The sequence below is a fragment of the Podarcis bocagei genome (genome assembly GCF_964188305.1).
Source record: "Podarcis bocagei genome assembly, chromosome: 1".
Classification (NCBI taxonomy): Eukaryota; Metazoa; Chordata; class Lepidosauria; order Squamata; family Lacertidae; genus Podarcis; species Podarcis bocagei.
In genome coordinates, this window is record NC_138125.1 from 118,466,107 (window position 1) to 118,478,134 (window position 12,028).

Consider the following 12,028-nt stretch of genomic DNA (forward strand, 5'->3'; position numbering starts at 1 on the left):
AGCTAGGTGTGCCCTTTTATCTTGGGTTGCAGCTTACAATAATAATAATTTTGCCGCCATCTCACACTTTTCCCCAATGTCCCAGGGCAGGTTACAACAATTAAGACAGTATCAAAAACTTAAACTGTAAACAACTTACAACCACAGAAATCTAGTGGGTTTCAGGACTTCTGGGGAGACCTCATGGCTGGTTAGTCATCTCTGTCAAGACCCTTGGCAGAGATAATTAAGTGGTGATTAGTGATGGCTACTGTATCTTATTATATCCGAGGGACAAAGATAACAGGAATTAACTTCCAAATGTTCTGGAAGGATTACTCCCTGCCGTGCGCCCAAGAAATCTTTGAGGAACGTGGATAAGTGACGGGGGAATGGAAAAAACATAACCTTGCCCAAACCCCACAATAACCCTGGAGTTCAGTCCCTAGGGCAAAGACCAGCAAATCCTCCTTTCTTCAATTATTTTTGAAACTCCTATAAATCACTACTGAGACTTTCTCTTGTTGGTTAAAATGTTCATTTGAAATATGATCTGACAGTTGGCTTAAGAGGAGATGCCATTAAGTAGCTGATAATGATTGAAGTAAGAAATGTGCTCTTGATACATATTGAAGAAAGTTTTTCAAACAGCTAAGAGATTCTCCAACTCTGAAAAAATTTCATCTTATTGTTTTCTATTTTTAATCCTCTGATGAATGTGTTGCTTGAAATGTGAAACTACATGGCTAAGACAATATGTACTTTGCTTCCATACAGCATCAAAAATTTGGCTACTACAAACAATAACAGAGTACCAAGCCCATCCAAATTTAGTGGACCTCTAATATCACCCAAACAAAATATATGCAGCAGAACATTTTTCGTCTTTAAAGATCTGCAACAGAATCTACAGCCATTTTTTAAAAAAGTCTTTAAGGGAGACTTTGAAAGTAAGGGACTTTCAAAAATACCAAACACTCAGTCTGAAGTTTCACTTGTAGTACAGTGGAGCCTCGCAAGACGAAAAGAATCCGTTCTGTGATTCTCTTCGTCTAGCGGTTTTTTCGTCTTGCGAAGCAAGCCCATTGACGGATTAGCGGATTAGCGCTATTAGTGGCTTTTAGCGGCTTATCAGCTTATCGGATCAGCTGATAAGCGGCTTAGCGGCTTAGGAAAAGGGGGGGAAAGGAAAAAAAACCCGCAGGAACTCGCAAGACATTTTGGTCTTGAGAAGCAAGCCCATAGGAGATTCGTTTTGCGTAGCACCTCCAAAACGGAAAACTCTTTCGTCTAGCGAGTTTTCCGTCTTGCGAGGCATTCGTCTTGCGGGGCACCACTGTATAAATTAAGGGAGTCAATGAATGGATCTTGCCAACAATGTGATAATCTGAGTAGATGCACTGAAATCAGTGGACTTAAAACTGTCATGACTATCTTAGGACCATTTCTTCCAATGGGTTTGAGTATGACTTAGCATGACAACTCATTTGCCTAACATGTAATGGGGGACCAAAAACACATTTCTTGCCAGCAGCTATGGAGTCTCAGTGTACTTTCTTGGTCTCAGTAGTTACAGCAAGCAGGACCCCTGACAGAGGCATGTGAATGTAGAAACACAGTAATAGAAGACACCAGTCCTCTTGCATGCCATGCCTGGTGCTGCTGAAATTTCCTGCTTTATGTCCCTGTTGGAAGTAAGCAGAAGAAAAGCAAATCACACACACCTGTTGCCTGTCATCATAAGACATAAGAGGCATGGAGATCTGGTTTTCCTGAACTAAGAACAGACATACTGATCTTAGTGCTATGAACCACAGCACTAAGAGATATGCCTCTGCTTCCTCTTTGGATGGTAAAAGGAAGCAATATAGGCTTGTCAACAGTGTAGGTATAGTCTAATGGCCCACAGAGGTTGGCTTGGTTCTGGAACTGATCCACCAGCTGGGAATTTCCCTCCACCCCTTTGGAATGCCAATGGTTTCTCCTTCTCCACCAGGCAACCTCCAGCTGCAGAAAAAAGAGAAGTGTGTGTTTAAGAACGTTGTTCTTATTTCTCACTTTCACATATGCCCAAGGTGATGTCCCAAATACATTAAAAACAGTAACAGAACAGCACAAAACTACCGAAAGATGAATTTACAAGAAATACAGAATGGACACCTACGCAGAAACCTATTCATCTAGCTGGAATTACTTATCGGAACAAGAATGTCGTTGTTTCCAAAAAAAAGTGCATAAGGAAGGTACATGTCACATTTCAACTGGAGTGCCACTCCACAGAAGAGGCATAGCTCTCTGTTACTGTAGAGCAAGCTTTTGAGATCTTCAGAACTTGAAGGAGAAATGCTCCTGCAAGATGCAGTAACCTACTGGGTATATAAAGGTTAAGACAGGGCAAGTATACTGGGCTTGAGCAGCATAGGGCCACCACTTTCTGCACTACCTGCGGCCTCGGGAACAACCTGAGCCCATCAAGGGTGTCACGCAAAAGCTTACTTAATCATAGGAACAAGTAGGAGTCAAAAACTGCTAATGACCTCCTTGCCTATGGGCTGATCTTTCTTGGGCAACTGGCTTCTCATGACTGAAGATACAGTCAGTAGTCCAGTGGTGCCCCACAAGACGAATGCCTCGCAAGACGGAAAACCCACTAGACAAAAGGGTTTTCCGTTTTTGAGCTGCTTCGCAAGACGATTTTCCCTATGGGCTTGCTTTGCAAGACGAAAGCGTCTTGCAAGTGTTCTGATTTTTTTTCGCCCCCCCCCTTTTCTAAGACGCTAAGCCACTAATAGCCTTTTAGCCGCTAATCCGCTAATCCTTTAATAGCCGCTAAGCCTTTAATAGCCACTAAACCGCTAATAGGGTTGCTTCGCAAGATGAAAAAACCGCTAGACGAAGAGACTCGAGGAACAGATTAATTTCGTCTTGCGAGGCACCACTGTACTTTAGATAGCAAGTCTGCTCCTGCCAGGGGCAAAGCGGGGGTTAAAGAGATCATGTGATAATATCTTAGCAGGACACATAATACTTAATGATAATGCACATCATTGTATGCCGGGCTTTGCTGTCATTTAAGGTATGATTTTTCTGTTCACTTAATCCCAGTCCTTTCACAGTGCAGCTACCCTACTCTTCTCTTGACACATTCCGTGAACTCCTACTGCCCACCAGGAAACTTCCCTTAACAAGCAAAGTAATTCACATTTTGTTTTGTAACCATTTGCCTCATAGTCTGAATATCCTTACCTAAATAAAAGGTTGATTTCTTAAGAAAAGGTATCGGGGGAGAGGGAGTTGTTGGCACTATGCACTGAGAGTAAATCTAGATAAAGTCAACAAGTTTCTTAAAGCCAAACAAGACAAGATGCTTGAGATTCATAAGTGGACGTTCTACTGCTTTGAATTTCAGCAAATAGCAGCTGAAGGAGAATCCAATCCAGATCTTGGCCATGGCACTGTGGGAAGGAGGTTAAACCACTCTCCTTGCACTGCTTTTCCAATGAACTCTCCACAAAAATGCACTATTTCCTGGCGGGGAAATCTTATGCATACTGTATGCAATTTTAATTAAGAAAATTCTGTAGGGGAAAGAGTTACCACCCAACCTTGTAAGTATTTCAGTCACATTGCCCTGCTTGTTCACCAAAATTTAAACAGACAGGAGATTTTACTACCTGGCTATTCTACCCCATCCTATTCATGTTCTATGGTGGTCTGTCAAGTATTAATTAGGAATACTAAATTTCAAGCATTCAAACAAGGAACTCTGGGTCTAACCAAGCAGCAGCTACTAATCAAGATGTCACTACTGTAGTGGCATATTAGTATAATCTTCAATAATGGAAATATGAAATACCAAATGCACTGTTAAGTTAAATAAATGCTATCATAAATGGGTTTATTCTCTACAGGTTCATAGATATATAAACTGCAAACACCCTACCCCACCGCACCCCCCATAACTCCTATTTAACTAACTTGGTCTTCAAGACTTTCATGTAACAGAAATGGGGGGAACTGAATCTGAGCTACTTTGGACATTACCATCAACTGACTTGCGCTCTCAACTTTTGTGTTTCTTGTCCAACACAGGAAGGTGGGTGGGTGTGTCTTCCCTGCAGTATAATGCACAAGCTGTATCCTTATACAGTGGTACCTCGGGTTACAGACGCTTCAGGTTACAGACTCCGCTAACCCAGAAATAGTACCTCAGGTTAAGAATTTTGCTTCAGGATGAGAACAGAAATTGTGTGGCGGTGGCAGCGGGAGGCCCCATTAGCTAAAGTGGTACCTCAGGTTACGAACAGTTTCAGGTTAAGAATGGACCTCCGGAACGAATTAAGTTCTTAACCCGAGGTACCACTGTATAGAGTTCATACCTTAGTGGGGACAGGTGTACAAGTTCTTTATTTGGACATGGCACCAGAAGCTCATAGCAACTTCTCAGGCACAGGAACCACTCGCCCACAGTGCCGCTCTCCTGCCCGGATTCAATTGCAGCTTATATTTCCTTATCCATCTCGCCACTGCTTTCATGCAGATTCCAATGCTCTCTCCCAAGTCAAATGTTATGGAGAAATAGAACTGTCTGTCATCAGCATGTTACTGGTACCTTGTTTCCAAACTTCTAATGATTATTCCTGGCAGCTTCATATAGGTGTTGAACAACAATGGAGTTAAGATAGTGCCCTGCAGCACTTCATAAAGCAACCTCCAGAAGCCTGAAAAGTACTTTCCCAGTCCCACTCTCCTTAGTCCCAGAAGCAGCACCACAATCATTGTAACACAGTGCTCCAAATTCCCATTCTTGAGCCAGTCAGGGAAGATACCATGGTCGATGGTCTCAAAAGCCGGAGATCAAGAAGCAGGATCAAGCTCACACACCCCCTCTCCCACCCACTGCAAATATCATCCATTAGGAAGACCAAGGGCAACTCAGGCCCATGGCCAGATCTGAACCCAGATTAGAACAGATCTAAATAATCCGCTTTCAAAACAGGCTTGCAGAAGAAGAAGAAGAGTTTGGATTTGATATCCCGCCTTTCACTCCCCTTCAGGAGTCTCAAAGCGGCTAACATTCTCCTTTCCCTTCCTCTCCCACAACAAACACTCTGTGAGGTGAGGGGGCTGAGAGACTTCAAAGAAGTGTGGCTGGCCCAAGGTCACCCAGCTGCTGCATGTGGAGGAGCGGAGACGCGAACTCAGTTCCCCAGATTACGAGTCTATCGCTCTTAACCACTACACCACACTGCAGCTGCCCCATCATCCTCCAAAAGGGTGTATTTGTTACTGGTCAACAGTTGTTCCAGTCTAAGGTGTTCAAAGTCGGTTTCTTTAGGAGAAGCCACACACCTACCTTTTTCAAGACATCAGAGACCATTCCCCCGCAAGTAATGAAGCATTAACCATGCTCTGGACCCAACCAATCAGACCCTGTCGGCTAGATTTCTAATAACCCAGGCACTGGCCCAGGGCCTACATATGATCTCCTAATTCAGATGCTATGGAGAAATGAGACTTGAGTGTGCCCCCAAACTCTCTTTTCGAATTAAATGAGGCCAAAGGGAGGAATAGCGGAAAGCGGCAACGGCTTTTCCCTGCCTCTCCGTCCCCTTCTTCTTGCAAGGAAAGCACCGGCTTCGGGCCCTTCCCGCGAGGGGCGGCGGGGCGAGGCCTTGCCCCCAGTCTCGGGAAGCCCCCGTTCAGCTGGCGTCCCACCGGGGAGGAGCCGCCCTCGCCCAGGCTTCCCCCGCCGCCCCACCCGCTTACCGCCTCTTGGGGAAGGTGCTCGGCTGAGGGCGAGCCGGCGCCGGCGCCGCCCGCCCTCGGCACTGGGCAGCGGACAGGTGCGCCTCCGGCGGCCCGCTCCTCAGGTGGCCCGAGAGGATCCGCAGCCTCCGGTGCGCAGCCGACGGGGAAGCGCCGCTCTTGCCGCCTGCCGGCCCTTCTGCCGCCGCCATCGCGCTTCCGCGTTGAGCCGTCAGCGTCAGGGTGAAAGGTCGAACACGGCGGCCCGCGGCAGTTATAGGCTGTCACGCCGCGCGGCGCGCGTGCGCGACCCCGCCCCCTCCCCCCGCCCAAATTATCCCCTGCATTATCCGTTAAGCCTGTTTAGGAGAGCGGGAAAACGATAGGAACCCGCAAGCGGTGGCTCCGCCCATCTCCCCTTCTGGCTCCTCCCCCTGCTTAACGTAGGAATCTTGGCCCTGTGCCTGGCCCATCAGCGACCCAGGCATGTCAAACCCTCCTGCAAAACCTCACCTGTACGAGAGGTATCGCCCTGATTGGGCAGCCTTGGTGGAATTATAGAACTGTCAAGTTGGAAGGGATCCTGTGGGTCATCTAGTCCAACCCCCTGCAGTGCAGGAATATGCAGCTGGCACATACAGGGATTGAACCTGCCACCATGGTGTTAAATCAGCACCCGCTCTAACCAAAGAGCTATCCAGGAATGTTTATGGCCGGCACAATTTATTAAGGCGCAGGGACAGCTCACCCATGAGGCAAAGTGAGTTGGCCACCTCAGGCGGCAGGATCCATGGAGCGAGGCAGATCCCAATGTATATCACATAGAATCATAGAGTTGTAGAGCTGGGGGAGCCCAGGGTCATCTAGTCCAACCCCACAGGAATCTTGACGTCCAGTTTGAAACCACATCTGCTGTGCTTTGGCATTTTGTGATAGCAGTTTTATTGCTGCAGTCGACAATCAATTCACAACGATTTGTGAAGCAACTTCTCTTGATTTAACTGTCTTTTGTTTCCACAGCCAGAGGCTGCCCCTCAGGGACACAGCCGTTTGCAGTCAACAGTTGCTGTACACAAAAATGTTTTAAGTTTCTAGAATACGTAATCAAAATCATCATTGAAATCATTCAAAACTGACTTCATAAAAATGGTGGCAGCTAACATCTATAAAATCCTAGGTTAATCGAAAAGCGTTTTAAGGTCAGTTTAAAGGTAAGCACAAAGGACATGGTTCCAAAGATGTGCAAGCACTACTGAAAAGGCCCGTTGCTCTGGCCAAGATGAAAAATCCTGAGGGCAGGCCACAGAGTAGATGCTCCCAAGCCCATTTCAGGGCCTGGCTCATAAGGGTGCACATGGTCTTTTAAATAACCTGGCATCCAAAGCAAGGGAGGAACAGTCAAAAGAAACACTTTAAACTGAGCTGGGAAAGTAATAGGTAGTTGCCTATGCAACTGGAACAATATGGATGTAATATAGTCATTATACTTGACTTCCAAAAGCATTTGGCTGCCAGCATTCTGTGTTGCAATTGCAGTATCTTTAGATTAAAGAAGATAACCTCTGGATAACTGCAGTGTCGGCTCACTTTCAAGCAGTGATTGTTTATTCCAGCAGTAAATTCAAGATAAACTCATCTCCATTAATGTCTGCATTGCTAACTCTGATGCTCCGCTCTGTACTGACAAGTGAAGACAGTACAGTGCTTTAAAACCACTGCTTTTTTTAAGAAGATGGGAATGTATTTGCACTTGTTTCTTCGAATTCTTTTGAGCAGTGCCTCCAAATCAGGTTATGCCCTCCAAAGTAGGGCACTATGGGGAACAGCTGTCGTACCAGTGAGGAAGTGATGCTCCCACTGATACTGTTTCCTTAGGTTCCACTCCCAAACAGGAACCCAGCAGCAGACTTAATGACTATAAAGAATAGCCCCAAACATTCTCACGGGTAAAACTGGCGTGGACCCCATCCACAAGGTCAGCCCAGGAAATGGGCTACAAAAAAACGTTGGAATAACAGCTTGTTAAACAACTTGAGAGCTTACGGCGTCTTTAACCTGTAAATGAAGCAGACTTGTACAACAGCCCAGATTTGGGAGGGAGACAGCGCTGAGAATTCTTACTGATGGACAACAACATGTCTTAAACTGTGTTCCGGCAGGCGAATGGACATCATGATTTCTTTAATATGAGAGGAGATATGCACCGGCGACTGAAGATATTTTGAGAGGTTAAGATCGGAATTTGGAAACGGGCATAACAACAGCGAAGAAAGCGGGGGGGGGGGGAGGGATGTGTGAGACAATTTCTCCAGACATCCAGAACGTGGGAAGGCCCTCTGAAATGTTCTTTAATTTGAATTGTAATTTGGTCTTATCTGTTTGTATTGTGATTGGATTGGATTTGTTATCAATTTGGGATGTATTTATTTATTTATTTATTTAGAGAGAGTGGAGAAGGCGGTACCCTTGGTGGAGGGCGGCAGACCACCACCTGATGCTGAGAGTGCCCCCTCAAGTAGCAGTAGTGTTGGCAGCAAGACTAGATCAATTGTTGCTGTTGGCACAACTCGTGAGATGTGGGGGTTGGAGTGAAGCAGTTGGTGGGCAATGTGTCCGGTGGCATTAGAGATGCTGCAAATATTTGGTCCTCTGCTGAGCTCAGGCACTTTCTGCTGGCTGTTGTCAGTATCAGTCAACACTGAGCTGGATTTGGATGCAGCGTATTGTAAGCTATGGTTTTCCCAGTAGTGATGTATGGAAGTGAAAGCTGGACCATAAAGAAGGCTGATCGCCAAAGAATTGATGCTTTTGAATTATGGTGCTGGAGGAGACTCTTGAGAGTCCCATGGACTGCAAGAAGATCAAACCTATCCATTCTGAATGAAATCAGCCCTGAGTCCTCACTGGAAGGACAGATCGTGAAGCTGAGGCTCCAATAGTTTGGCCACCTCATGAGAAGAGAAGATTCCCTGGAAAAGACCCTGATGTTGGGAAAGAGGGAGGGCACAAGGAGAAGGAGGCAACAGAGGACGAGATGGTTGGACAGTGTTCTCGAAGCTACAAACATGAGTCTGACCAAACTGCGGGAGGCAGTGGAAGACAGGAGTGCCTGGCGTGCTCTGGTCCATGGGGTCACAAAGAGTCGGACACAACTAAACAACAACAATATTGTTGGCAGCCACTAAGCATACTGGATTGATTTAGTTTGGATTGCTGTGCCTGTATCACACTCGTTGTTTGCTCTGGTTCGACCTGTGTGCCTAGCTCTCTTGAGAAATTAAAGCGCGTGCACACACACACAATTATTATTAAAAGATTTCATTTCCACTTCTAACTACCTTGCTAAACAAAGTGTTATGAAATTTTCATGTAGTAACCCTTAATTAAAACCATTGCCCTCTCCCTGAATGAAAACATTCTTAAACCCACAGAAGGATTGTCAGAATGGACATGAAAGTACAATAAACAATACCCACAAACTATATTTACATGGTGATGCAATGACTTGATGTAAATAAAATCCTTATGGTGAAATTAGGCGGAGAGTTCGTTTGAATGAGGATTGCAAGAAATTGTACAGCCAACACCTTGGGATGAAGATAAAGCTTGTATTTTCATCCAGACGGGCACATACTACCTTGAATAACTACCGTACTTGTTCTCATAATGGTTGGCTGGTTATGTAGGCTGCAATCCTTTACTCATCAGTAGGATATATTTCTGAGTACATGTAGTTGGATTGCACTGTTAGTTTATTAACTTTTTCTTAAAAGGACTCAAGGGCTATCCATTCTCTCAAGCCTTTCACTTATTTATTTACTTGGGGATTTTCTTTTGTTGTCTTGAATTCATTGGTCTTCTGCAGATTTCCTCAAAATATAAACTTCTCACAAAGCTATTAGAAGCCTCTTGTTTTTTTTAAAAAAAAGGTTTATCAGAGTTTCAAAGCAGAAGTGTCCTTTTTGAAATATGATGTTGCAATATGAAGGCGCATGGCCCATCGCCTTCCCAGGGCGGTGAATCAGTGCATACTGGTAGCTGGCAAGGAAAATTGACCACCTGAGGACGCGAGGAGACAGCACTTGGGGGGGTCTGCTTATCGGGGGCAAACAAGCCAAGCAACGGCTTGTGGTCAGTCACCACGGTGAAGGGCCGCCCATACAAGAAATCATGGAATTTTTTTACTCCCTTCACGATTGCCAGCCCCTCCTTGTCGATTTGCGAGTAGTTCCGCTGGGTTGCGTTGAGTGTCTGGGAAAAGTACGCCACCGGTACCTCTCTTCCATCCAGGAGTTGGTGCCCCAGGACAGCACCAATGCCATAGGGTGAGGCGTCGCATGCTAGCACCACCGGCAGCCTCTCGTCAAAGTGTGCCAAGACCGAGTTTGAGACAAGCAAGTCCTTGACTGCCTGGAATGCGGCCTCCTGGCGCTGGCCCCACACCCAAGGGGCCCGCTTGTCCAGGAGTCTGTGTAGGGGCTCCGCTACCGCCGCCTTGTGGGGAAGGAAGGAATGGTAAAAGTTCAATAGTCCCAAGAAGGCCTGAAGTTCAGTCTTGCTCTTGGGCGCTGGGGCATCACAGATGGCCCGTACCTTGTCCCCAGTCGGGTGGACCCCTTCTGCGTCCACCATAAATCCCAGAAAGTCCACCTGAGGCACTCCTAGTAGACATTTTTCCCGCTTTACCTTGAGACCCGCCGTCTGGAAACGGTGCAGAACGGTGCGGAGGCGGTCCTCAAGCTCCTCTGGTGTGGGCCCGGCAATCAACACATCATCAAAGAAGGGGGTGACGCCAGGAATCCCTTTAAGGAGAGAGTCCATTAGATTCTGGAATATGCCTGGTGCCACGCTGACCCCGAATTGCAGCCGCTTTACCCTGAACGCTCCTCTGTGCGTCACAATCGTCTGTGCCTCTGCTGTGGCCTCATCTACTGTCAGCTGTTGATATGCTTGGGCCAAGTCCAGCTTGCCAAAAATTTTCGACCCAGCCAGGGTGGCAAGGACATGGCTGACCACTGGCACTGGGCATGCATGGGCCGTGAGGGCCTTGTTTATGGTACATTTGTAGTCTGCGCAGATGCGGACCGAACCATTAGGCTTTACGGGAGTGACGATTGGGGTTTCCCAGGGGGCATTAGGCACCGGCTCCAGCACTCCTTGCTCCATGAGTCGGTCCAATTCCTCGTCTATACAGGGTTTCAAGGCGAACGGGACCCGGCGGGCCTTGAGCCTGACCGGTTGTACTGCGGGGTCAAGCTGTAGCGCAATGGGGGGCCCCGTATACTGTCCCAATTTCCCATCGAAAACCCCTGGAAATTCCTTGCATATGGCGTCCACATCCACTTGTAAGCTAGTGTGGTTCACCCCGGTGACAGCTAGCCCCAGTGGTCCAAACCATGCCAATCCCAGTAAGCTAATGTAGGGGCCCTTGACCACGAGCAAGTCCAGTTGCCGCGTCCGCCCTCGGTATTGCACCCTGAAGGTCCCCACCCCCATTGTGGGGACCTTACGTTTCTGGAAGTCCCGTAGGGTGAATGGGGCCGGTCTGAGTTTGGGACCCCCAGTAGGACACAGTTTCCTTAAAGTCCTTGCCGAGATTATGGATAGAGTTGAACCCGTGTCAAGCTCCATGCGGCATGGGGCCCCCTCTATCTGTACCTCTACATAAATTTTCTCTACGTTGGGGTGGGGCAACTGGTATACCTGGCAGTCCGTGAGCTCCGTCAAGTTGCCTTGGTGCGTTGGGCCCCGGAACCTGGGGCTCTTGGATTGGTCATCTGATGCCTGGTGTCGGGTGGGCCAAGCCCGACACACCCGGGCGATGTGTCCCGATTTTCTGCACTGCCTGCACTCTGCGTTGCGGAAACGGCAGGTCCTCCTCTCGTGACTCTCCCCGCAGCTTGCGCAGTTTCCTCCTTCTCGTCGAGGCAGCTGTGGTCTGTGCGCTGCTTGAGTGCGCTGCTGTACTCGGTGCACCTCCTCCCTGTCGGATCCTGAGTCGTCGGTGAGGTCTTCGTGGTGGACCCTCGGTTGGGATGGCAGGCTCGGCCGTGCCTCTTGTGTCGACCTCTCGGCAGCTTCCGTTGCCAGGGCCTCCTCCAGAGCGACCTGGAATGTTAGGTCCTTCTTAGCGTAGAGGCGTCTTTGCAGCTTCTCATCCTTCAGGCCACCGACGAGGCGGTCACGAAGCATGTTCTCCAGCTCTGAGAAGTTGCAGAACCGGGCGGCTTGGTGGAGAGAGGTCACAAACCCAGTTATGGTTTCCCCAGGGGCTTGCCGCTTTGCGTAGAAGGCATTTCGA

The 12,028-nt window shown here is 47.7% G+C and overlaps 1 protein-coding gene across 2 annotated transcripts in view; it reads right to left on the minus strand.

Annotated features, from left to right (window-relative positions):
- The window catches only part of AGPS (alkylglycerone phosphate synthase), an 80,434-nt gene that overhangs the window by 45,376 nt on the left and 23,030 nt on the right, over positions 1-12,028 (minus strand). The window contains exon 1 of one of the 2 annotated variants that reach the window (XM_081171689.1): positions 5,749-6,012. The exons of the other annotated variant lie outside the window; for it this stretch is intronic. Coding sequence (XP_081027815.1) covers positions 5,749-5,939 — 191 coding nt within the window. The 5' untranslated portion in view covers positions 5,940-6,012. Of the gene's footprint in view, positions 1-5,748; positions 6,013-12,028 lie in introns of those variants that run through there. 2 annotated transcript variants of the gene reach the window in all.